This window comes from Triturus cristatus, chromosome 2_2 (assembly GCF_964204655.1).
Source record: "Triturus cristatus chromosome 2_2, aTriCri1.1, whole genome shotgun sequence".
NCBI classification, from domain to species: Eukaryota; Metazoa; Chordata; class Amphibia; order Caudata; family Salamandridae; genus Triturus; species Triturus cristatus.
The window spans coordinates 659,781,851-659,809,549 of NC_140582.1; the positions used below are offsets into that span (position 1 = coordinate 659,781,851).

General features: G+C 44.0%; 1 protein-coding gene across 6 annotated transcripts in view; it reads left to right on the forward strand.

Annotated features, from left to right (window-relative positions):
• Positions 1-27,699, forward strand: part of CEP44 (centrosomal protein 44) — a 242,714-nt gene that overhangs the window by 17,513 nt on the left and 197,502 nt on the right. For all 6 annotated transcript variants that reach the window (XM_085641846.1, XM_085641849.1, XM_085641848.1 and 3 more), the window contains exons 2-4: positions 2,359-2,492; positions 6,271-6,418; positions 25,730-25,876. In XM_085641846.1, coding sequence (XP_085497972.1) covers positions 2,404-2,492; positions 6,271-6,418; positions 25,730-25,876 — 384 coding nt within the window. In that variant the 5' untranslated portion in view covers positions 2,359-2,403. The remainder of the gene's footprint in view (positions 1-2,358; positions 2,493-6,270; positions 6,419-25,729; positions 25,877-27,699) is intronic.

A 27,699-nucleotide genomic window follows, 5' to 3' on the forward strand; every position in this document is an offset into this window, starting at 1 on the left:
AAGGTTTGACTTGTCCATTTGTGGCCCCCAGGTCATGTTTTCTGTGAGTGTCAGGCCCAAATAGACGAATTCAGATACCCCCTCCAGGGGGGGGTACCATTAATACATGGGTTGGGGCGGGTTATTTTACTGGGGTTGAAGACCATACATTTTGTCTTTTGGACATTCACAGAACCTGTCTTAAATTCTGATTACCCATAGGAGACTTACAGAGGAGAAGGGTATCGTCTGCGAACATCATGGCCAGGATTTGCTTTTGTACTATTTTTGGGGCATCTATATCTTTACAGGCTTTCATCGCTCTTACCAGCGTAGCATTTATAAAACCTCTGAAATTCACTGAAAACACCATAGGTTTTACAGATGTTATAGTTAGAAATTAGCATTTAAAAAACCTTTCAAATTCACTGAAAAAAAACCATAGGTTTCAGGAGTGTTTTAGTTAGCTGGACCTTTCTCTCGTACAAAGCCATAGAAATTCCACCGTTCTAGTTAGTTCAGCTAACTATAACTCACGCCCCGGCAATGCACTGCTCATGACGTCACATCATTCAAGGGATGGTCAGTGACATCTCTGATGACATCATCCAGTGACTGTGTGTTTCTGTAAAGTTGACATTTGTTTTATTTATATATATGCCAAGCTGTATTGAAGAATGAGTGGTTGTATAAGTGTCTGGATGGGGGATTTAGCAGGTGTGTGACTGATTGTATAAGTGAGTGATCAAACGTGTCTTACTGAATGCATGGGTTAGTGACTAAACTGTGTGAATGTCTATCAGTCTGTCTGTTGTTGTGCAAGCTGCTACATGAGTTGGTCAGTAGCTACATGAGTGTGTATATGAGTTATTGATTGTTCGCCTGAGTATTTGTATGGGAGACTGAGTTTGTGTGTGTGTGGGTGGGTTGGAAGTGTGTGACTCTGCATAGATGTGTGAGTGGTTGATTCACTGGGTGTATGGGTTCAAGAGTGCATGTGGAAACAGCTGTATGGGTGGGTGAGTGTGTGTATGGGTGTGTTGGTGAGTGAATGGTTGTCTCAGTGGTACGTGTGAGTAACTACATATGTAAAAGTCAGTATATGTGGGTGATGGTGTATATAAATAACTATATGTGAGAGTGAGTGATTGTGAGAGTGGCTGTGTGGATGAGTGTGTTCTTGTATCAGTGATTATATAAGAGAGTAAATATGCGTTAGTATCTGTATGAATTAGTGAGGTGGTGTTTGTATAACTGTATAGGTGAGTAAATGGGAGTGTGATTGATTGTTTGTATGACTGACTAGGTGTGTGAGTAACTCCATGGATGAGTGGCGGTGTGTGTGTGTCTTAATAGGTGTATGAGTGCATATGATAGTGTTGTATCGATGAGTGACTGCATGTATAAGTGACTGTATGGGTGAATGAGTGGATGGGTGTGTAGACCTAGGAATCAGTGAGTGCATATGTAGTAACTGGTATTGGTGTCTCGATGGTTTCGAAAATGGTAGTCTGTATTTTACAGTGGGTGTATAAAAGGTTATATTAGACTGAGGAGGTGCATCAGATTTTCATGTGGATGATGTCATCAGTGATTTCATTTCAGATGTCATCAGGGATGTCACTGACCATGCTATGAATGATGTAATATGTGACGTCATGAGCAGTGCATTGCGGGGCCGCGAGTTATAGTTAGCTGAACTAACTATAACAGTGGAATTTCTATAGTTTTGTACGAGTGAAAGGTCCAGCTAACTATAACGCCCCAGAAACCTGTTTCTTCAGTGAATTTGAAAGGTTTTTTAAATGCTAATTTCTAACTATAACATCTGTAAAATCTATGGGTTTTTTCAGAGAATATAGATATATATATAGATATATATATGTGTGTGTGTAACAGAACTTTTTACACAATAAATATTTGTGTTTTTAAATTGAATATGCTACGCACCCAGTATTCCTAATGTTGAATCTATGTATTAATGGCATCTACATTCTTTTTGGAAGGAGTTGTAGCGCAGTGTGCACTTTGGCTTTCCTTGCTTTATTGAGGTGGTTTTCAGTTTGCTGCATAAATACTCTAATCCTCTTCCTTTATCGCGTTTTCCCATTTGACATAGAAGCTTTTGAAACAAGACACTGTTTAACCGCGTAACCCGCACTTATGCTATCAGGTAGTCGTCATTTGTTTGGATCATTCTATTGTTTGAGAAAAGGCTTAGCTGTAGAAGCTTTTGATGTGTACATTGGTATCACAACATAAATATTTGGAATCAGGAACTTTTTATGAAGTGGTATACTTGTTTATGTGCTCTTCATTTTTTAGTTTTGTTTATGAATACAATTATTTAAACATTTTCATCCCTGTTTTGTTTTGTAGGTGAAGAAATCGAAACTTTTATAGCCATTTTTGGGGAAACGGAAAATGGCAACAGGGGACATTAAGGGATGTTTACGGAAGTTAGAGCAAGGCCTTCGTTTGCTAAATTACCCCAAAGACGTGAATTATTCCGGGTAAGGAGCAATAAAAAACAGCATGTTTGGGGTATGGTCTTGGTTATTTTGTAGTGTATTTTTAAAATGTATTTATTAATTTTATCTTGTCAAAATGCATAAATAAAACATCTATAAAATGACATTTACAGTACATTTCCCTTAGTCGGGGATGATGCATTCACTTTGTCCTTATGTTTTCCAAAGTTGCCGCAATTTCTTTAGCGGCGAGAGGTTAAAAGTCCTAAGGGCAGTTACCAAGTGCCATCCTGAGCCTTATTTTCTAATTCTGGACCACCCTTTGTTTTCCCACACTTGGAACCCTTGACACAGGTACCATGATCGGTGCTCTACATCATTTTATGTTTGGCTCACCAGTAGAGTTTTAAAGTCTCATAAGTGATAGTTGCACTCAAAGTGGTACTTCTTTGGCTTCGGTGTGCAGGACTAGTCTGTGACACTGTCGGTGGTGTATTTGTAAGTATATGCAGAGAGGACTGCTGTAAAGTACTCTCCTGTATGCAGTATCCCTTCTTTTTTGCAGCTACAAATTATGAAGAAACGGCAGATGGAGGTACACTAGAATTTCAATTAATAGCTTATATATTTATTAATTTTAATTTAGATAGCAACATACACAATTCCTACAAGTTAAACACTAGCGAAGATGCTCTGCCAACAAATTTTCTGTGACGCAGACAATTTGAAAGAAGTTGCTTATTCAAGACATGATATCATCATTTTGATAGATTAACGGGTATACTGTTACATGAATAATAAAGGTAACACAGTAATTGTGATAAAGCAAACTTCTCTGTAAAGAACAATCGTTATTAAACACTGGCTAGATGGATTAAAATGGGACAGAAAGATAAAGCATAATAGTTCTCAATTGATTGCTCACAAATAAGCTACAAGTGTAATAATTGCTCTCAAATTAGAAACCTCTGTAACTTCAATCCATGGAAATGTTTAACTTGAATGTAAATCTAACAGTTGAGTCTGAGGGTTCTAATACAGATTTAAGAGATCTTACCTGGTTTTGTAATGTATTGCCACCAACAAAGCATGTTAGTCAATTGCTGAGCCAGGTACGTTTGCAAAGAAAGTGGCATAAAAACATTTATAAACATAGTTGTAGTCAATACCTTCTAATGCAAAGCCTCGATCTAAGCTCACCAAAAGTTTGTCATCATGGGTAACCTCAGTGCTAGTAACCTGTAGGTGCCAATGTTGTGTTAGAAAACGGCTGACCCTGACAGGGTCAGGATGGGACAGAAAATAGGCCCAGGCTTCAAAATAAAAGTGCCCCCCCATTAGTGAATCAAATAGCTAGAAATGTGGCCCGCATTTTTGAAGTGTTTTGCAAGGTAGCTGAGACTGACTGCTTTTTTGGGTGCTGCAGGCAATATTTGGGGGATTATCAAGAAAACCAACTGTAAAAATCGCCCACCAGACAATAAAAAAGGCTCACAAACGTCCGACACACTGACCTGTCAGACCAGCCCATCGGGCAGTGGCCGATTGCTCTTTAGGCCAGTCTGACACTGTACCCTTATGCACTTAAAAACTGGCAATTACTTTTCACAGTGCTCAATGGCTCCATGAATAGATGCTGTGGCACAGAAGCTTTAGCAATTAAACAATTTCAGATCACCATTCTAGGTAAAGTGAATGAAAATGTTATATTTAATAGGCACACTATATGTAATAAAATTAATTAAAATTTTCAAATATTTAAGGTATGAGTGCCTCTTTATTATTATATTTGTAAACCACATTTTTAAGTCAAAAATTGAGTGTCAAGTCTTGGTGTGAACACAGGGAAGAGTAATATCCTTATCTGAGAAAGAGCTCCACGGTGTCTCTAGTGCTCAAATCTGGGCACAGTACTAAATTTGATACAAAAGTGAGAGCAGCTTTGATCAGTGTCATGAGGAAGAATTCTCCTGATGTATCTACAACTTGTGTGCAATGTATGTAAAAGTATTTTACTGTCGACATGTATGGCGACATAGAGTGCAAGATGGACCTTTCTTATCGATGGCTGGGATTCTCCGGGCATTCCGCCCAAGCCAATCAAACTACTGACATTCTAATGTTGAATATTGGAAGATGTTGTTATGCAGATGCTAATAAAATTGTGTTGTGGAAATCAATAAAAATCATTTACAAAAAAAAAGTGAGAGCAGCTTTGCATTGCCTCTGTGTTTACCTTAATTTAGATGTGCAGTGTCTCATAGTTTAACTAAGAGCCTCCTTTTAATATCCTTTGTATTCAGAGGTGAAACTGCAATATTATTCTTGTATCTAAATTGAAGAGTCAATCAGCTCTCCGGCTCAGGTCTTGGAGACAAAAAAGTCCTCCCTCTTGTTTTCAAGTGTTTTTGATTTTTTGATGTAATTTTCCTGAAATTTTGGTATCCTCATTTGTGTATTTCTATATTTAAATATTTATTATTTTAATAACCCTTGTTTTGGAATTTTAAGTACTTGGTCTCTGATGTGGACAGAAGTAGAAAAAACAAATGTACCTTCAATCTGTTAGTTTACTTTGAGAAATTCCAAATAATCATCCACTCTCTTAGTTAAATTCCTGCTCCCAAAACAATACCAGCTGCTCCTTGCTGGCTGGCTTCGAACATGTATGTGCAGCCACCACCTGGAATTTAGTTCATGTCAAGCTGAAGCAAATGGTGTTGCTTTTAGCCTTCACAGCCTACCATGAATCTTCCAGTTAAGTGTGAAAGAGGATTCTGCAGAGATTATTTCTAATCCATGACCAGGCTTTGTATAGTGAGCGATTAATGTTTTACCTCATCCTCTGGATAAGACTAAGGAATTAAGAATCCTGACAGGTCCCGTATTTGTTGTATTACCTCCTCTTAAGGTATATAATTTCATCGTCCTCTTTAAGGTTTAATATGTACTTTAAATATAGGAATAGTTTATGTGCAGCACACTAACACATAGGGGCCTATTGCGATAGCGGGCGGATCGCCACCGCTGTGCCGACGGTGGCGATCCGCCCGCCATCTATACTTGATTTATCCCCGCCATATTAGTATGGAGGGGGTACCGCGGCTGACGGAAAGACTGTCTGCCGCTTTTCTTCCAGCAGGCAATCGTTACGATTGCCTGTCATGCGGATCTGGGGCACAATATGGTGGCAGTGCCGAGCAGGCACCACCATCCATATTATGATGTGCAAATTTAAAGGCCTTTCCACGGCGTTGATGCCGCCATGGAAAGGCCGGCGGAAATTGCTTTGGGGGCCTGTTACGGGCCCCCAGGGTGTGGGGGGCTGCACTCCAGGGTGTGGGGGGCTGCACTTGGGGGGTACCTATGATACCCCTATATTGCTATACACAAGGTGGCAGGCACCGCGCGGTGCCTGTCACGTTGTGCATGGCAATGCAATCCATGCACTTTTAACATTGTGGACGGAGCTGCACTCAGCAGCACCGTCCGCAATGTTGAAGGCCAGAATGTGCCCGCCAGTGTGGAGGGTGCATCCTAATTGGCCTCGTGGGACTGCCGCACCTCTGGCGGTTGGCCCCATTTTCCGTTACGGTCCGCCCGCAATCGTAATGGGGCCCAAAGTTTTTCAAATTACTCGAAGCCTAAATTCATTACAATTTGCTTCTAAAATGTAAAAGTTGAATGACATTGATAATGGATATTACTGTTGCCAGTGATCAGTGTGCTTCACTGCTAGAAACACAACTGCACCTAGACAAGTATTTTAATTGCTCCATGGTTTTAATCTCATGTTATTGTGTATTTTGTTTTCCAACAGCTTAATCAACGGTGATCCAGCAGCATCCTTGCCTATTATCAGTTATGCCTTCACATCTTACTCATCCAATATTGCAGAAATTCTGGTTGCTTCTGATATAGAGCTTACAGCAAAAAGTGATCTGAGGTTTATTGAAGCTGTTTATAAGGTAGTATACCTTTACAATTGCATGTTCTGTAAAGAGGCAAGGCCCTTTGCCTATATTCATTAAGTGCTTTTCTTGAATGCTCAGTTTACCTTATGAGCTCTTTCAGGAATAAGTATGTTTTAACGTAACAGAAAAAAATAATGTTATTTGTAGTCCAAGAATCCCTTTGGAAGTTTCATGATGTGATCACATTATAACCTTAAATTTTTCTTTTGAACAGATAACATAGTAATAATGGGAAACTTCAGTCTCCATGTAGATGATGGTTCAGACAGCCATACTGCAGACTTTATTGAATATCTCGAGGGTCTTGGCCTGTGTCAACTGATGCAGGTCCTTAGTCCTATAAAAGATCTTACTCTGGACCCTACTTGGGATTCTTTTATGTGTGTCTGTATCATGAATGTAAAGTCATTAGCATGGTCAGACCACTCTCTCACTTATTTTAGTATACCATTTACGGGAAAGCCTTCTCGCACCACACCTATCCAACTCCTATCTCTTACATGGGCTTCCTTCAACATTGATATGATAACTGAGGTCCTCCTCGACCAGAGCAACAGGTTGTTTAAAGACTGTAATGCTGATAACATTTTATGCTCACGGATGAGCAACATGTGCAAGATCCTTGAGGAATTAATTCCAGTTAGAAAAACAATCCAGAGGACCCAGAAACCTTGTAATCTATGGTTTTCTTAATCCCTTAAAGCTCTTAAACTCAGTACGAGAAATGCTGAATGACAGTGGAGAAAAGGCTATTGAGCCGTAGACAAAATCATATACAATGCACAGAGGCTCGGGTATTATCTGATCATTAAACAAGGTAAGGCTGATTTTCCTTCAGGCGGCTCATTTGGTAAGTCATACCTTCAAAGTAATTTCTTCCTTTTCTAAACCTGTTTTCCGAAATAACCACTATTCCACAATTTTAAGAATTTTACAAATACTAGCTTAATTTATTCTTCATGTAAATATAGACCATTTACAACTGTATTAAAGTTAATCAGCTTCCGTTTGCCCTTTCATGTTCTGCTAATTTCAGAATACTGTAGAATGTCTACGGTTGAACTTCAAGGAGGCACAGCCTTCAGGAACCTTGCACCTTATTGATAAAGCTATGTCTGGCTCTCCATTATACTTTTGCCCTGTACAGGTGTCCTTGATGCAAGGGGTAAGATTGAATAACTCCATCATTGAATTGTTCAACTTATACATACAAACTGACACAGTGCCTAAACAAAGAAAACTAGGATAGTGTCCTGTTTTTTAACAAAGATACCATGGAAAAAAATGATCCTCCATCTACAGACCTATTACGTTCCTACCTGTTTTAACCAAAGTCCTGAAGAAAGTTGTTGCTACCTAACTACCTAATTTTCTTGAAGACAGTCAGACTTCTGTCTGAGCCCCGGTATTAAATCTGCATTATTCTTGGCATTGGAAGAAACACTTGTGACTGAGAATGAAGGGGACGCATCAGCCCTGATAGTACTGGATCTGTCAGTCACCTTTGAAACAGTAAACCACAACGTCCTAATTTCATGTCTGGGCGAAGTAAGGATTCATGACCCTGTACTTGCTTAGTTCTGATCCACAGGGATCTTCACTGTCACCAGCTCCTTTTCAACATCTAGTTAATCCCTCTCTTACCACTAATTAGATTTTATGGCTTTAGGTAATATCATTAGCAGGTAACACCCAACTAATTATTGTAATGTTATCTTAAAAGATTCTTATAAAGCACACGTACACCGATTGGTTTCATGGCACTGCGCTAAGAGATGCCGGGGTCCTGTTGAATTACTCATAGGCTTGTCTGAACAGCCAAGTCTTGAGTTTCCTGAAGCTCAAGAGGTCAGTGCAGGATCTAATTTCGGCCGGATGGGAGTTCCAGTATCTGGGTGCCAGTATATTACATTGGATCAGTTGGCCTCTGTTAGACCTGGCACCATTGGCGTGAGTCTCCCTTCCATTTTTCGCTGGGCAGGCTGAGTCAGACCTGGGTTGAATAGAGAGATCTGCCTTGGAGTGAGGGGAGGGGTAACTCCTGCACTTGAATAGGGCTGTGCCTGGCAAGGTGAATGCTGGCTCCACCTCCCACTGTGCGTCTGAAGGCAGACCCCCTCTTTCTGAAAGGAAGGATGCAGCCTGATCAACAAAGTGCTCCAGGGCTGGGCAGAACTGGTTCTGGCTGGGTTCAGAGACTTGTGACCCCTAAGAACAAAGACTTTGGGGATATAAATATTTGTGCCCAAACCCCTACAATTTGTATTGCTCCTGGACAACAAGAAGAACCACTGTCCGTGTGACTACAGGAATCTGCAGGAGGACTGTCCTTGTGCTTGTGTGCTGTTTCTTGGACTGGCCTGCAGTGGTTACTACTGGACTTGGAAGAAGAGGAAAAGGAGTTTGAAGGAACTTTTATTTTGTGGCTACAGCAATCACCCAAGGGCTAGAAGAGAGCTAGCCTCCTGCAGGAGTCTCAGGCACACCAAACTCCACCACCAGCCTCCTGTGTCCTCCCAGCGAGGATTCCTATCTGCAGGTGAGGCTGCTGTGAGTTGCAGGGCCTCTAGTTCTACTGCTGAGAAAAGAGTGCTGAAAATCGTCGCTAACCCCCGTTAGCGAGCCGCTGCAGCTGGTGAGCATGAGAAAAATCGTTGCTCTGCTTTCGCCGAGCGCTCGCTAACCCCGAAGACTATTGCATCACCCGTCAGCGGGCCTGAAAACGCCCGCTATCCCGAAGATCGTCGCAGACCCTGTCACCGGGTCTGAAAACGCTCGCTAACCCGAGGATTGTCGCATTGCTTGTTTGCGGGCCCCAAAGTGCTCGCTAACCCCAAATCATCGCATCAAGCTCATCGCAGCACGGACGCTGAGCGTTCGCCATTTTCCCCGCATCGCATCAGAATCGTCGCTCCCTCGCGGAGCGCCATTTTCTTCCATCGCAGCAAGATCGCACGCGCAACAGGCTCGGTGCATCATCCTCCCTTAGCGGCAAGAATTTTATCGCATCACCGGCTTAGCGTGAAGAAGTTTGTCGCTTTGTCCTGTCCGCAACCCAGCGCATCATCCTCCCTTGCGGTAAGGATTCAACGCATCGCTGGTTAGCGTGAGGAAATGTATCGCTACAACTCCTTAGCGACATTTTTGTTGCTTTGCTACAGAATCCAGAGACCACTGCATTGAACTGAACATCATTTTGTGCACCTTGAACTATTTTTGCAGCATTTTAAAAAGTAACCCTATTTTTCTAGTTGGATTCTAGTGTATCAGCTGCTTCAGTTTCTTCTCTGTCTCTCTGCAATTATGGATGGCATTTTCCCTCTATCTTAGGTTAAGTCTACGAGACAGTTCAGGCTGTCTTGTTGCAAATGGCTTGTGCTTAGAAATCTTCAAGGGATTACAGCCGACCCATTGCTTACCATTGGTTGGCTTCATTGTCCTCCTCATTTGCTTGCTTTTCTTTCAGTGGCTTTCCTTGTCCTAGTTTGTCCTGCCCTTGAATAATTTTCTTCCTCTGATCACTTTTATTCTTTTTACTTGAGCACTCCATTTCCAACTCTCTCCCTTGTGTACTTTTCTCATCTGCCAAATATCTGATCTCCATGTTACTCTCTCCCTCGTGTTGCAAGCTCTCTTTTACATGCTTCTCCCCGTCAAACTCCCTGTCTCACCTGCGCTCAGTGTTGCTTTCTCACTCATGTACTTCTTCCCCCAACCCCTGAGTTACATGTCATTATGCATGCATGCCTACAAAATGACAATTTTGCTGAAGTTGTGATTGCGTCTTTTATTTTCGGCTGTTCCACACTATCTTGTCGGAGCGGTACAGCTTCGCACAAAGGCATTGGCAAAGCCAGGCGGTCCCAGCGACCAGATCTATAGGCTGCACACATCCTAGTTTCCTTTTTAGGTTTCGCCTGGTGTTAGCAGCGCGCATGCGCTGCTCTGGCCATGCGAGGGCCTATTGCGATCAATTCAGTCAAAGCTGAATGCACGCGCTTTCAGATGGACAAAGATGGCTGCTCTCGCCATCGCGTATGGACGAAAAAATGCACGCGCATGTGGACAGTCTGACCCCATCTTTGTTTACTTTAATTAGCGTAGGGATGTGCACACGCGCGCGCCTTTTTTTTTCCGTACGGTTTCACTTTTATTCTTTCACGGCCGCCGCTGCGTGATCCAATGCGCAAACCTTAGTGAACAAAGGCCAATATTATTTCCAAGCAAGGAGCACCACATCAAACCCCTTTTCTCCTTTGGACATTCTTTGTCTTCTCGTGCCTGTAGCAACCCCGTTGTTCACTCCCTCTCTAATAACTGGAGTTTTCTGCCCTTCTCCAGCTCTCAGGCCTCCGTCGCCATCTTAACCACAAAGGAGAAAACCTAACTCCTGTTTCCCTAGCGGCCTGAGCCACCCAGCTAACAAGCCCTGAGAGAAGCCGAGGAGAGAGGTGCGAGCTCGCGCAGGGTGCATCCCTGCGAACCCATCACCTGCAGAGACCGGAGCCTCGCGAGGTGCAGGCAGGGGCTGGATCTGCCCCACACAGCCTGCCTGTGCTGCAAACATGCCTGGGACAGGAGGCGCGTGCGGTTCTGGCAGCCGTGCAAACCCCAGCTGAGTGTCAGCGCTGTGTCCACTCTCACTGCAGCTTGTGTGGTCGCGCTGCACGGGGTCAGCACTGCAAAGCTTCAATGAGCCGGCGGATATCCAGATGTTTCTAGAAGCGACTGGTGCATCAAGTGCAGTGGCACCGGGGCCCACAGGCTTGAGGTACCCACTGAACTCTGGATATTTCTGTCATTTAGAATTCAAACATCAGTCAGGGGGCCCAGATCCTTTGTGCGGACGGTGCGGGGCTTGGACTGCGTGCTCGCAGCATGGGCGCTGCTGCACGGGGCATTCCACCACAACACCGGCCACCTCCACACGCCAAGCCTGGGAGGACGACATGGGGTGTTACTTCATCTCTAGCTTGATGCCATTAGCGGTTCGCCGGGTTTACACTGGGGGATCCGTCATTCGAGAGGATGCGGCTTAACAGTCGGATTGGCCGACTTTGAATTAGGGGAACCGGGTTCGAGTCTGATGGGAGGCTCAAGCATTTTGTGATTCTATGAAAATCACTAAATCCCTCTGTGCCTAAAAATAATATTTAAAAAATGAACGTGTCCATCTGTAATGCAACTGATGGTCATGTGAAGCACTCTGATACCGTCAGGTTAAGTTTGCACTATATAAAACCACCCCCCCCCCACATTGGTGAAATTTCCTGCTCTCTAGTTACAAGAGGCCTGTCACTGTGCAACTACAGCTGAGAGTCCAGTTGCATCTTGGCTCTTGTTATTGGTGTGCAATCCTTGACAATGCGAGGCATTTCATTTTAGTGAATTAGATTACATCACTGTACCGAGGTGGTTATTATAAGTGACAGATTCAAAACACGCGCATAGAACCATGTATGCCCCCTCTGCCGTGACGACCAAGCTGTTTGTGAACCTAGAGGCAAGCCCCCTCCTTATACATTGCTTGCACCGTGAGCTGATGTATTTCAAGATGCTCTTTTGTGATGAAGGAAAATGAGGCAGTATGAAAACAGTAATTGCCTAGGATCACACAATGTGGTCAAATGGCAACCGGGACTTGTGCAAGGTTTCCAAGTTTTACATTGTGCAGTTCAGCCACTATATGGTTATCTCTTTCTTTCTCCCATTTTACATCACAGTTTAATGCTTTATTTTTAATTCTCAGAGGCACTAAATCAGTGCTTTGTATGTGGTGCCTACACTTATTACACATTAAACAAGGTTGACACAAAAAGCCTTTCTGCAAAATAATGCACAATTAAGGAAAGTCTGGGTAAGCTATTTTAACAATGATATCGCCATCTCCCCTGACTCAACAAAAAGAGCGATTTTAAGGCAAATGAATGTATTTAAAAAAAAATGTGGGTGCTGCTAGAAAGTCACATATGTTCACATCAGAGCGTGAGACGTGCAATGCTCAGCTGCAGATAGAATCAACACCCTCTATAGTTCTGTGAGGTGCTTGAGGGGAACAATCTGCAATTTCAGAGCCAACTGAAACAAGCATTGGCAAAGAGAGTAGGTCCTGTCTATGCGAGAATTATTGGGTTAGACATTGAGGCATGTTATACAGCAGAATGGCTGCTGTAGACCATGACAAAAAAACCTTTGTCGAAGCCAAATACCAGAGCTATTCAGCTTTGTCAATGTGTCTTTTTTGGAATGTACTAAAACAGCGTTGCTATTGTGCAGCATGGTTGAAAGTAATAACAATTATTGAAAATGCAACAGGTCTCGCCTTTGATTAAGTTTAAAGCCATTTGCTTTGCTAATGGTATTGTATAGCAAAGGAAATGGCTTTAACTTAATAAAAGGCGAGACCTATTGCATTTTTAATGCTTGTTACATGTATTGTTGCTCGGTAGGCTTTAATTACAGCCTCCGAGCACAATTTAGTTTAATGGTTTTCGCATGCCTGCTGTTGCAGCAGGACACGCTCTCTCGCAACAGCTGTATTATATTTTTTACATAATGCGGCACGCCACTTTTATGGTGGCTGCCGTGCCTTTGCTTTACTTGCTGCGCTAAACGCAGCTGCATGTTTTTTTGGGGAAAAACTATCTATAATTATTTTTTAATTTGCCTTCTGCCGCACTTGCAATTTTATGTCGGCAGCGCCCCGTTTCTTAAACGAGGCGAGTCTAAGGAAAGGAGCGTGGCCGCCATTAAAGTGAAAGCGTGGCATGCAGCGTTTTTTATAAAAAAAAAAAAAAAAAAAGCATTTGTTTGTTAACCTGACAAAGAAATGCTTTTTTGGTATAAGCACCCCATACCACGCTTTTACTTTTTTGGCGGCCACGCCCCTTTATGTAGACATGGCTCATCTAAAGAAAGGGGTGCGGCCGATATTAAAGTTAAAGCCCCACATGGACGTTTCCTAAAAACTAGCATTTGTAATGCAATAGGTGTCGCATTTACGAAACTCATGTGAATGCGAGAACTATTGCATTGCAAATGCTTGTTTGATTCTGCAAGCACTCGGAAAATCTTAGGTTAAACTTGCGAGCAAACCATCTACTTTATTATTAACACAGCCTGACTATTGTATCAATGTGGGTTTTCAGGGATACCAATTGGATACGCTTTAGCTTATCTAAAACTTAGCACTTCATATGGTTGTGCATTCTCAAAGTTTGTTCAAATTATGGGGGACAACTGTTTAATGCACTATCTCCCAGTTGAATTACAAACACAATTTAAGACTGCGCCACTCACAGAATTTTCTATGGTTCTGAAAATTCTGATGTAAAATTTTTCTAACTCCTGCGCACTCGCAGCTCTCTTACCTTTTTATTATTGGCTGTCCCAGGAGTAAATATACTAGTGGGTGATTACGCCCAAGCTCTGGAATTCATTATCTTTGAAACACAGATCACTTAAGAACCATTTGCAATTGCGGTGGCCCCTAAAGCCCCCTTTTGTTTCTAATTTTAATAAGTCTGGCCTGACCTTTCTTTTATAGTTCTTTTAGCACAAGGAATTCTCAGCATGACAGTTTGTGCTTTATAGACAAATATATAAACAAATAAATCAACATATCCAACACAGATTTACTTGTTCTGTTGTGTTGTAGTAGCAGCAGAAAGTGTACCTTGTCTGACTTTATAAAGAATTAGTCAGTCTACATACACGTTTGCTTCTCTTATGGGTATAGATAAACCAATGTTTTGAATTCACACAATGTTCCAAGGGTATGTCAGAAACTTCTAACTTTTAACTCAAGATCTTGTGGAAGTGCCCGAACCTCACTGCATTTACCTTCACCCCCACTCAGTATGAATATGTAGGCTTGTGTAAACTTAGATAGCGAATGGGATAAGAGCGGAAATAGAGACACTGGGGCACATCACGCTGGTTTTTTACTCTGCTGGTCACTGACCTCTACAGTTTAGGGTGTATATCTGAAGGCAAACGAATAGTTTTTAATGCTCTGTTATCAAAGCAAAGCATCCAGCCCTAAAAGTAAATCAAAAATATACCTTAAGGGTATCTCTATATGACCAACTCTTCATTTCATTGAAGTGAAGCTGATATTTTTGAAACGGAAGTGTAGCAAAAATCAGTACTTTATTAATATTGTACAACCCTCCGCCTGTATTATTAAGTATACTTCAAAAATATATAATCTCTTTAGATGACAGGATTAGTATCTAACTGGCATGCCTAGTATCTAACTGGCATGGCTTTGCTGCTGAAAAGGAAATAACATTTAATCGCTCTACTGTGATATAGATATATAGACCTAGACATCCATCTCTCTAGAAAAGGGCTGCACTTGAATCTTTGGGAAAATCCATTTATTACAAAGACAACACTTGTAAAAACTGTAGCGCGTCTCGGCTCCAACCCAGAGAAAATATATATATATATATATATATATATATATATATATATATATATATATATATATATATATTCACTGAAAAAACCATAGGTTTCACACACGTTATAGTTAGGAATTAGCATTTAAAAAACCTTGCAAATTCACTGAAAAAACCATAGGTTTCACACATGTTATAGTTAGCGGAAATTTTACTGATAAAAAACCAATGAAATTGCCCCGTTATAGTTAGTGCTGGCAACTATAACTCACGCGACCGCAATCCTCTGCTGATGCTAATACTGTATTTAGACACTTATTTGCCCATGTCTTCTTCCATACATTTTTAGCTATACATATATTACAAATATTTTTTTTTCATAAAGACACATATGTCATCAGCAGAAGATTGCGGTCGCGTGAGTTATAGTTGCCAGCACTAACTATAACGGGGCAATTTCATTGGTTTTTTATCAGTAAAATTTCCGCTAACTATAACATGTGTGAAACCTATGGTTTTTTCAGTGAATTTGCAAGGTTTTTTAAATGCTAATTCCTAACTATAACGTGTGTGAAACCTATGGTTTTTTCAGTGAATTTGTACGGTTTTTTAAATGCTAAGTGACTTTACGCCATTCGTGGCGTGCGCGCCCACTTAACGCAGTTCGTTCCGTGCGCGCACGGTGCGCTTCGCGCACCGTGCGCGCACAGTGAGCACGCGGTGCGCTTCGCGCACCGCGCACCCACTTTACGCAGTTAGTGCCGTGCCCACGTTACGCTAGATGGGCCATGTACGCACGATGCGCTTCGCGCACCGTGCGCACATGGAGGACATATTATGCGCTTCCTTGTGATAGGTAATCTGTTGAAATTTTTTGGGAAATTTCTGTGCTCTGATAAGCAATGCACAAATGGTGGCCTTCGGCCACCATTTGCACAAGGGGTGGAGAAAGTGTGGATAGTGTTTTTTTTATTTTTATTTTTTTACCGTACGCTTACGGTAAGCGTACGGTAAGCGTACCCCGCGAAATTGCCGAAAAAAAAATAATGCAGTTTTTGCTCTTGGGGGATGTTTGGGGACTCCCTCAACATGACTATGTGAGAGGGAGTTGTCAAAACATCCCCATAACATGTTTTTGGCCATCATGTTTGATACATAACACTCAGTGCGGTAGACAAAATGGCGGACGCCGCTTCCTGGTTTCTGCCGATTCGAATGTTTACTAAGATCTAAGAGCCAATCAGAATCGCGCTCGCGCACGCCACCGTACGCTTACCGTAAGCGTACGGTAAGCGTACCGTAAGCGGGCTCAGATATATATATTGATTTAAAGGCTATTTTCTCAGAATCTACTGAACAGATTTACACCAAACCTACAAAAGGCACTTCCTTGACCTAGGGACTACCTCTCTGCCAAATTTCTAGTAATTCTGTTCAGCCGTTCGGGCTGTAGCTCGTTCTAAAGGTCCTATGGAAAAATGCATGGGAAAAACGCGTTTTGGGACCCCCCTTTTATCTCAGCCCCCGCTTGACGAATCCCCCCGAGACTTTCAGGGTAGGAGCGGAGCGTAGCGCCCCACCTATTTTGAGAAATTCGCGAGGATTCGTCGACCGGCGCCAAAGTTATTCAAAATAGAATGTTGAGGTTTTCCTATGGAAACGTGGTCCTAACTATAACTACCTACTGGCGACCGCCAGTAGGTAATATATATATATATATATATATATATATATATATTTCATCCTTCTTTATATGTGTGTGTGTGTATATATATTACCTACTAGTGATCTCCAGTAGGTATAGTAAGAAGAGCCATGTTTCCATAGGAAAATAATTTTTTTGACTTGCCTATAACTTTGTCGCGGATTGACGAATCTTCAGGTAATCCTCCCCAAAAAGTGTGCCGGTGAGTCTTGTGTCTTATATAAAGTTTTGAGGTGATCCATCCAGCAGAGGCCGAGAAAAAGGGGGCGGGGGGTAAAAATCATGCATTTCCCATGTTAATTCTCAGAGGAGCTTTAGACCAAACTGCTGAAAGGAATTTCATGGAATTTGACAGAAGGGTATTTGTTGGCCCATGGAACTGCCTTTTTTGTGACTTGGTCTGAATCTGTTCAGTAGTTTTAGAGATATTAACCAAATTCCAAATTTGTATATATAGGGACGCGGAGCCTCCGAGGATCCGACAGTCCCCGTGCTCAAATCTGATTGACTGCCAAACCAGTGGCAGTGATCTTGAGACTCTACTTGAGCAGAGTCCCAGACAAAGCGCTAAAACATATGATAAGGGGGCAGGGTAATACCCTGTAACCTAGGCCTCTTGGGAGGGGTCCCAGAGGGAACCCACCAGGCCCAAAAACCTTTAAAAAAAATTTTATAAACATCAGCGGTGGTTGCAGTGGTGCAGATGCTCCCGCCAAAATGTTTTGAAAGAGAAGCGGGGGATCCCATGCTTGTTTACTGTTTAGCCCCCAGGTGGACCAGGTCCCAGGGACATGCGGCCATTAATATTGTACTATAATAAGGGGGTCTCGTGGACCCCTCTGTGCCCTGTGGACTACCTCATCCCTGGGGCTGTTTATCAAAATAATGCAGGGATGGCCCGTACGGCGTCCCCGCAGCCCCAGCGCTAATAAATAAGAAGAAATCTGGGGGCCTCGCGGACCACCACCTCCCTGAGGCTGTTTAGTTTTGAAATAGGGGGGCCAAATTACATTTTTATAATGGGAGGGGGCCGCGTAGCCCCCTGCTGAGCCGTTCTTGGGTCCGGGGACAGCCACCTACCCGGGGCAGGCCCAAACAGAAGAAAGGAGGGGCCGTGCGCCCCTTCCCCTTAATACAGCCATAGATGGCCCTGGAGACCACCACCCACAGGGTCTGCTTCTGATATGTCCTGGCGTACCCAGCCCTGTTACATAGCTGTTTGCTGTGGCTTGGCGGGAGGTTTTCCAGCCAAGACGCAGTAAACGCTCCGCTTCCAGCAAGCAAGAGCATTGAAGATCAGAATTGCTTTCAGACACAAGGAGCTGCCTTTCCAGCAGCTCCCTATGTCTGTGTTCAGTGCCAGCTCCCGCAGGAGTTGGGGGTGGCGGCAGGGACCGTGAGGGCCTTCAGGGCTCCTGCAGTCCCAGTGGAGAGTGGGTGAACTGAGTGCACCCACCAGAAAGATGGCCAGGCCCCAGGAGATGGTGTCCCCAGGGCCAAAATCATCCTGCTGAGGGGGCCCACTCCTTTCTTACGTAACAATTTGTTTTTTAAAAAGGTCGGAGCCCAAGGATGGGGTCCTCTGGACCTAAATCGCTCAGGGAGGGAGGGCCGTGCGGCCCCCCTCCACCATTTTACCAAAAGACATGGGCCTGGAGATGGGTTCCCAGGGAGAAATCGGCCATGTGACCCTCCTCCTGTAATTTTTTTCTATTTTTTTAAAGGCCAGCCCAGGAAATTAGCCAAATTGCTTTGGCTGGTGAGGGTGCTTGGGAGCCAACAACTTCTTTTGTTACCTCTAGTAAGTCACACACAGTGGGATTAGTGAGAGGTCATCGGAGGCCCCCACCCTCTTTCTCTACCACTCTGCAAAATGGCCTCCTGGCTTACATCTTGTTGCAGGATAAAGTCCCTTTGGCTGGTGAGGGTGTTTGGGGCCCAGCAACCCCCTTCTGTTTTCTCCAGTAAGTCACACACAGCAGGATTGCTGAGAGGTCATCGGAGGCCCGCCCTCTTTCTCTGCCACTCTGCAAATGTGCCTCCTGCTGCACTACTGGTTGAGGGGTGAAGTCTCCTTGCATGCTGAGGGCCCTTGTGGGGCCAAGAACCCCTCGTCTTACCTCCAGTCAATCACACACAGCGGGATTGCTATGAGCTGGTCTGAAGCTCCGCCCCCTTTTTCCACACTGCAAGCGCTAATACTCGTTAAAAAAACATAGAAATTCACTTAAAAATTAAAGGTTACAGGGACATTCTTGTTAGGAAATAGATTTTAAAATGTTAGGCTCAGAATTCCCTGTATTAACCATAGACATTCAGCAGTTATAGTTACCTGAACAAACTATAACTCACTTCCCCGCAATGCACTTCTTATGACCTTACATGTTACATTACTCATGGCAGGGTCAGTGACATCACTGATGACATCACTGAAAACATCATCCATAGAACCGCTCACACACCCACTCACAACCCATACAACCTCTTGTACGCCCACTTTTACACCCACCCAACCACTTACAGACCCATACATGTACTCACACACCCACTCCTCCATAATGCCACTCACACCTACTCACTCCTCCATAGAGCCACTCACCCACACAGCCACTCATACCAGTCACTCACCCACACAGCCACTCACCCATACAAGCACTCACACTCTAGCACAACCACTTACATACCCGTTCACACATCCATACTAGTACTCGCACATCTGCTCACTCACCTATGCAGCCATTCACACAGACTCTCACTCTCTAATACAACCACTCACTCACTTACACACCTAGTCACTTACTCATACAGCCTTTCAGACACCCACTCACCCATATGGTCACTCAAATAGCAACTCACTCACACATACAGCCACTGGCAAACCGACTCACATACCCACACACCCATACAACCACTCGGAAATCCACCCATGCAGTCACTTATACAGTCACTCACACACCCAGTCACACACGGAAAGAGACAGTTGCACGCTCACTAAGATTACACATGTTAGAGGTAGTATCACTCATTTGTAGTACAACTAGTATAGGTTAGTATATATGTTTAACACCCATAAACTCTTAAAAACTCTTACACTCACTTGATGATGCAATCAGTGTTGTCATTGATATGTCTTTAAAATGTTCTTGTCACATTTGCTCTACCTCAAAGATAGAGGTCAAATGACAAATACCTGTGTGCCATGCATGCAACCCACTGCCTATGTTATAGGTAAGACACCCTTCTAGCTGGGTGCACTGTACCACTGGTGAGGGTATAGTTGCATGAGCACTGTACCCCTACAGTTTCTAAGTCCATTCTTAGACATTGTAAGTGCAGTAAAGCCATAAAAGAGTATATGGTCTGGGAGTCTATCATTATGAACTCCACAGCACCATATTGGCTTTACTAAATTCTGGGAATTTTGATGTCAAGCTTCTCAGCATGATAAACCCACACTGATGCCAATGTGGGATTTATTATACAATTCACTCAGGGGGCTTCTTAGAGATGCCCCCTGAAAAACGACCAGCCTCTGGTGGGTACCCTGACTTAAACACCAGCCTGCCATCACAAGACATGTTTCTGGACCCCTGGTGTGGGAGCCTTCGCTCCTTGAGCCCAAAAACAAAGCCTTTCCTGGGCGGAGGTTTTCACACCTCCCCCCGGGTCAGGAAGAGCCATCTGTGGCAGGGGAGCTTCAAAGGACTTGCTACCTTTGTAACACGACCTCCAGCCTCTCCTGCTATCGGGAACAGGCCCCGCATTTTCGGCAGGAAAAATTAGAGCAGCCCAGAAGGTATGCCCACCGCTGCCAAACCCAGATGGCAGGCACTCTCCAATCAGGATTAGGGATAGTGCCCACTCCCCCACGACTACACCAAGAGTGTAGTCACTCTAAGGTCAGTAACCCATTGGCTACTGACCTTGTGACCCCTAACCTAAAAACGCCCCTAAGTACAGTATTTAGAAAGCAGCCGTGAACCAAGAAGGAAGATTCCCGCAACCTAAGTAGAAGGACAAAAGAAGACAGCCAGCAGAGGAGACTGCAAAGAAAAACTGACTTGGCCCCAGCCCTACCAGCCTGTCTGCAGTTTCCAGAGATCCTGCACCTTAAGTCACCTTGTCCTGCAGCCAGCAACCTCCAAAACCCTGGGAGGAGTGACTCCATTCAACAAAAACCGAATCTCCGGTGAACAGCAGATCTGTTCAAAATAAACTCGCAAGACAGACTCTGAGCCTGCTGAGGACAAAGAAACCCGACGCCTGGAACTACCACTGCACCGACTCCTGCGGCCCGAGTGAGTGGCGCACCGGTCCCAGCGAAGTCTCCCCAGCTCTCTAGAGTCCGAGTCACCGTGGGTTGACCCCTCCAAGGCTCCCCGGCATCACCTGCAGCCTCTACACGGATCCCCCCCCAACTGCAAGTGGCCCATTAAGGTGAAATCGGACCTCAAAGGATACCCCTGCGCTCTCTAGAAGAGGTCCTGAGGTGCACCTATGTCTCCGAGCCCTCCAACTTAACTGTCCAGCTGGGGAATCCTCCTGGAAGACTTCTTGGACCGAGCCTGCAGCCAAAAACAAAAACCCGCAATCCCCATTAAAAACAACAGGGCACCTGACGCCAAAACAGCACCAGCGCCGCCGTGGGTGCACCTCGAGTGCTAACTTTAATCCTACCTTTGCCCTGGGCTTAAGTCCAGGATCTTTGCTCCTTCAACCTTGTGGCCTGCTCATGAGCAGCCAACAACTGAAGGCCCCCTATCCCTTATTGGATAACATTTGGCCTCAGCACTCTGCATCCTGCCGCCCTAGTGCCGCAGAGGGTGGTTTGAGAGTACATTCTCGACCCTGGGGAAACTCTGGTTCTAACCCCTTGTTGGAAATGGCCCTGTTTTGCAGGGTTATCCCTACACTTTTTGCTTTTTCCTCCTATTTTTTCCTGACCTGACCTGTTTGTGTTGTTTTTAGGACTCTGGGCACTTTTCCCACTGCCAGTCAGTGCTAAAGTGCATATGCTCTCTGTGTAAACTGTGTTATGGATTGGCGTTTCCACGATTGGCCTATTTGATTTATGTGTCAGTCCCTAGTAAAGTGCACTGCGAGTGCCAGGGCCTATAAATCAAATGCTGTTGGTGGGCTGCAGCACTGGATTGTGCCTCCCACACAAACAGCCCGTAAAGTGTAACTCTGGCCTGCCATTGCAGAGCCTGTGTGCAGCCTGGGGCTGCCATGTCGACTTGGCAAGTTCACCCACTTGCCAGTCCCTAAACCTTCCCTTTTCTGCATGTTAGTATGCTCGCATAGGTGGTAGGCCCAAGGTACTCCTTTGGGCAGGGTGCATTGTATGTGAAAGGTAGGACATGCCCTGGTGTGTGTGGCATGTCCTGATAGTGAATTGCAGTCTACTTCGTTCTTCACTATTGCAAGGCTACCTGTTTCCTATAGGCCAGAATGGGCAGTTTGATTATAACATTCTATAATCCTAACTGACCCAGGTAACATGGTAGAAATTCGAGTTTAGTATGCCTGAGCTCAGAATGATAAAATACATATTTTAGTTAAGATGGTTTTAACATTCTGTGTTTGAAAATACCACTTTTAGAAAGTAGGTATTTTCTTACCTAACCATCTAGCCTGCCTCTGCTAGCTTGTGTATTGTCTGTCTTGTTTGTGAGTGACGGGGACTGGGGAGACTCCAGGAGACAGGGTGAGTCGGCACAGGGCTTTATAGACCTATCTGCATGTAGATGGGTGGGAGGAGTAGCACCTGGGTCTGAATAAGGCTGTGCCTGCCTTCCACAATGCTGGTTCCACCTCCTGTGGTGCGTCTGATGACCCTGGCCCACACTGACGAAGGAAGAAGGGGCACACTGGCAGATTGCACCCAGAACTGGTTTGAACTAGGTACCGGCCCCTCTGCCTTCAGAGGACAAAGGATTTGGTGGTATAAATATTGGGGAACAGAACTTTAGAATACTTCTGAACTAAGGAACCTGCCAGGAAGAAGGACCGGGAAAGCTGGAGGAGGAGTACTGCTCCTATGCTGCGTGTTGTGGGGTTGGCCTGCAGTGGTTGCTTCTGTCTTGGGTAGGGAAAGGACTGGACTGTGCTTTTATCATCCTGCTGAGTTTTCTCCAAGGGCTTGAAGTAGAGCTTGCCTCCTGTATGAAGTCTCAGGGATAGAAAAGACTTCAAAGAACTCTTTTGGATCAAGAAGACTGCCAAGAAGAAGAGCTGGAGAAGCTGTGAGGAGGAACTACCACTTTGCTGTGTGCTTTGCTGTGTTGGCCTGCAGTTGCTGCTTCTGTCTTGGGCAGTGAAAGGACTGGACTGAACTTTCTGCAATCTACTTTTGTGAATTTCTCCAAGAGCTTGAGGTAGAGCTTGCCCCCTGTTCAAGAAGTCTCAGGAACAGCAAAGACTTCAAGCTCGACGCCATCTACGACTCCGCTGCCGACTCCGTGTCCTGAAGGCACCGCAGAGGGCAACCCGTGATGCCGCACCGCGACCCTGGTCTCACAGACGATGCCTGCTGACGCTGCCACTGAGCCGCTGTTCGCACCGTGACCCGTGGGTACCGCACTCCGCACCGCCTCGCTTCATGACGACGCCTTGGTATCCCCGACGCCGCTGCTCCACGACGGAATCGACACCGCTGCTTGCACCGTGGTTCAAGGGCACCGCTCGTAAAGTTATACGACGCACCGCCCTCATCCCACACCGCAGCCTTGGCCTACTGACGCCGGTGCCATTGACTCCAGTTCGTCAAGCTGACGAAAGCGCTTCAGCAACAACGCCGCCGCTGCTTGCACTGTGACCTGCCAGCACCGTGCCGAGCACAGCCTTCATCTCACACCGCAACCCTGGTGTCACCGACATCGCCATCTGATGCCACCACTGAGCAGCTGCACCGCACCGCTGCACTTCGCACCGCAGCATCCGACGCCTGCGCGCCTGACTTCAACAAAGAGGAGTTCGATGTGCAGTGCGTGTGACTTTGAGGGCCCGACGACTCCTGCACCGACCTCCGGAACAGACGCCTGCGGACGCCGTGTGTTCGGAAGCTCAACGAGAAGTCTTCGACGCCATGCATTTCTGAAAGGTACGGTTTGCGGGTCTTCCCGACACCGCAACTGGCGTGCGACGCCCCGATCGGCCAAAACTGTTTGGATTTGTTTGCTCACGACGCCGTGATAGCCCCGGACGGAGCTATCAACATCAAGGAACTGTTTTACAGGGTTATTTTGATAACTGAAGATTTTTAAGTACTGTTTTGTGGATTTTTAGTTTTGGTCTTGCCTTAAGTATATAAAAATATTGGATGTTTTTCTAAACTGGTTTGGTGTCAGTTTGTAGTGCTAACACTGTATTACTGTTGGTTATGTGCAAATGCTTTACACAATGCCTCGAAGATAAGCCTGACTGCTCGTGCCAAGCTACCAAGGGGGTGAGCAGGGGTTATTTTAGGAGTGTAACTCTCTTGCCCTGACTAGGAAGAAGGGTCCCTACTTGGACAAAGGTGCAAGCCCTTGCCAACTAGAGACCCCATTTCTAACACCCCTGAATACCAATAAACCGATAACACTGTTTTCTCCCAATGGACTGCATTGAACTGCTTTCTTGTGAGAATTGATGTGTGTGTGGAGTTGGTTTGTTTGAAACCCTAAGAAACTGCAAATATACAAAAACTGACTTACCTTTTCTCTAGGAAATATCTCAGTGTGATATCTAGGCATTTCACACTGAGTAGAAAAAATAACCTAAAAAGTAATCTGTAAAGTAACTGACAAGTAATTTAAATTGCTTTACAAACAGATGACTTAACTGTAACCAATCCAATTGCATTCCACTGCTTTCAAACTGTATTTATCTGCATTATTCTTGCAAAGTGTTACTATACTGACCTGTACCAGGCACGGCTTGGTTCTAGAAAATAAATAATATTTTTATACAAACAAATTGGTCTGAGTGCAGTCTTTGAGAGTGTGACATAATTTCTTGCCTTAACCCCTTGCCTCTGATAAAGCCTTACTGCTCGCCCACACTACCACAAATAAAGAGTAAGGTATTATCTACTTTTATCTCTGCTTGTCTTTGGGGTTCCACTGGACTCTGTGCACACTATACCTTTGGTATAGTATATACAGAGCCAGTTTCCTACAATGTCTGGGCAAATTTAGTGGACATTGCAAAGGAAAATGTGCTGTCTGTAAATTAAAGAGCGCTACCATATGCTGCTTTAGTTACATAAACAATGCGCCTGCCTCCTGTCCATTAAAAAAACTAGGCGGTCGTGAAAGTTTGTCATTCTAAAAAATTGGGTTGTGGTTCCAAAAAGTTTGGGAAGCCTGGAGGTTGTTCATTATGGAGAAGGATAATGACCATACAGAGAGTGATGTTTCAGATGCATATAATGTCCTTCTCATACAGCTTCTGGCCTGTTACAAAAAGCAAGTGACTTGGATGCATCTACAGAAAAGCACATCTCTTCCCCTCTAGCCTTTCTCTTTCTTACCTTGATATACTTTGATAACCATGTTTGCTAAGGCTTTCCAGTTAATTGTCCTCTTCATTCTCTATTCCCTTTCGGACATTGTTCATTCTGTCATATCAGTGATGCTTTGTGTTGGACTATAACTTGGTTTTTATAAACTTTTTTGCTAAATAATAATATGTATTTTATTTATTTAATTTTTCAAATCCACATTTTGTCATTTGTAAGAAGCATTTAAATATTTGACATTTTAGTTGATAATTTACTCCATCTCTTGAATTTAACATGCTAAATGTTTCTGTTTGTCAGGGCTAACCTTTCCTTCAAATCATCTTTTCTCACTCTAGATGTCCGTCAGTTTGTTTTCTTCACTTTGCCATAACCCAGAGTGGATTTCTGTTGAAGATCTCGATTATTTAAAACCTGTATTGTTTTGTATTTTACTGATTAATCCCTCATTTAGTTATTACGGAACTATTATGTTTTTTGCAAACTATTTGTGCCGCCTTCGATGAAGGTGAACATTTTAACATGCAAGTATTTAAATTAATATTTTAATTTATAATTTTCATATTTAAATAAGGTTTGCAGTAACTATCATCTTACCAACCACAGAAAGCTATTTCTCCCCCTTAAAAAATGTCTTTAACCTTTTAATGTTTTTAGGTTAAAGATGTAATTTTTTATTTCACATATAACAGGTTCTTCGAGATCAATTCAATTACAAACCAGTGTTAACGAAACAACAGTTTCTTCAATGTGGATTTGCTGAAAGGAAGATACATATTGTTTGTGACATCATAAACTTCGTTTTGAAAAAACACAAAGAGATGACAAATCTAAATAAGGTACTTCTATATAGTTATGTTATGTGTATTTGACGAGGGAACAGCTCACCCAGGACAGTATCATGAAGCTGAATGGACCAATCCAGGCTCAGGGTTAAGTGAAGAGCCAGGTCTTCAGTTTCTTACTGAATTCAAGACCTGAGGTGGAGGCTCTGATGTGCAGAACAGGTTGTTCAAGTCTTTAGTAGTGAGGTAGGAGAAGGCATAACCTCCTGATCTTCTTCTGTCTATACAGGTTGTGTGTGCGAGCAGGAGTCCGGGTGAGCAGAGGTGTCTGGGAGGTTTGTGGACCTTTGCACAGTAGTATATGCGGCTGAAATGAATGATTTGCATTGTGTTAGCCAGCATCTTATTTAACAAATGTGTTGCAGTTATAAATGTTGACTGCCATGTTTATAAGCTTACCTATTTAGTGACCAAAGTACGCTCTGCTTCCAAGATAGCTTACTACCATAGAAATTCCCAGAATTTAAAAATGAATTGCTGTGGCCTTTTGGCGAACATCTAAAACCTGGAAACCATTACAATTGTAACGTCATAATTGGCTATGCTAACAGGACACCCCCCAATTAACTTCTCGTGCATGTACAATTCATGTCCTTTATTTTCCCACATTTGGTTTTGTGGCAACTCTGAAATGGCTTCAATATGACATAATGTGACATTACAGGAAGATTAAAGGTTACAATCCAGTTGACAACCAATTGATGACTTTGGAGTCGAAAAAGAGCAAAGGCTACAGTTAAAGATATCCTGACTGAGATTGAATGAAGAGTAATTCGTTGTGGAGGATGCAACTTCCCTGTCCTCTATGCTACTTCTGTAGTGCAGAAGATGTGGCAGGCACATACTACCACCTGGGTGTGGAGAAACATCTTATGCTGTTATTAGAGGGTTTTCCCTTTAAACTTCCCTGTAGGAGCTGTAGTTGAAGCCTTTCTATGGCAGTTCCCGGACTGTCCTGTCAAAATATGTGATGTTGGTATGTCCATGGCTGCTTATGTCTTCAGTGGAGGTCCAGTAGCTGGTCCAGTAGCCGCCAGAGCTGTTCATATCCAAAGGCTGTTGGGAGCATTTTTCTCTCCAGGACAGATCAAACAGTGATCAGGCTGGAGGACATAACATTTAAAGGGGGAAATTTGCCACTTTCCATGGGTACCTCTGCCAACTGGATTCCTACTTGGAGATCACTGCAGAGCAGAGCTATCCCCAATAGTGAGTAGTGGACCCCCCTGGAATTGGTATGTAATAAAGTGAGCAGCCTCACAGCCCCCTCTGACGAGGAATACATCTGGGGGATTACCTCAGATATTTCCCTCCTCATGGGAGCTGAAACACTAAAGAAAAGGGACATTTTATGGATCCTGCTAAAAATTAAAGAGGTGCGATTCTGACATTGATTAGCACCCACACCCTTTGCCAAGTCATTCCCCCAGTCCTTCCCCATCCCCCCCTTGGGGGGTGGGGGGCTTCAGAAGATTACTCCTCTGTATGGCCACAAGGAAACATTAGAGATTATTTTCTTTTAATAAAATGATTGCTTCTCAGGGACTGCCACTGCATGGCATCCGGCCGCAACCCCCATCTTCAGGATGCCAGCAGTCTTTCTACCCCCCTTTGCCTGAATGCACTATTGGCAGCCAGAAGTTGTCATTTGTGAAGTGAGTCTCTTCTGGAACAGATCTTCCTCCATTCAGACACTAGCAGGTTTTCCAAGGATCAAGATCTACTCAGTCTCATTTAACCCTTCCCTCCCCCCTGTACGAAAGTGGTATGGCTGTGTAGCCTTACCATATAATATTATCACAATACCCCAAAGATGT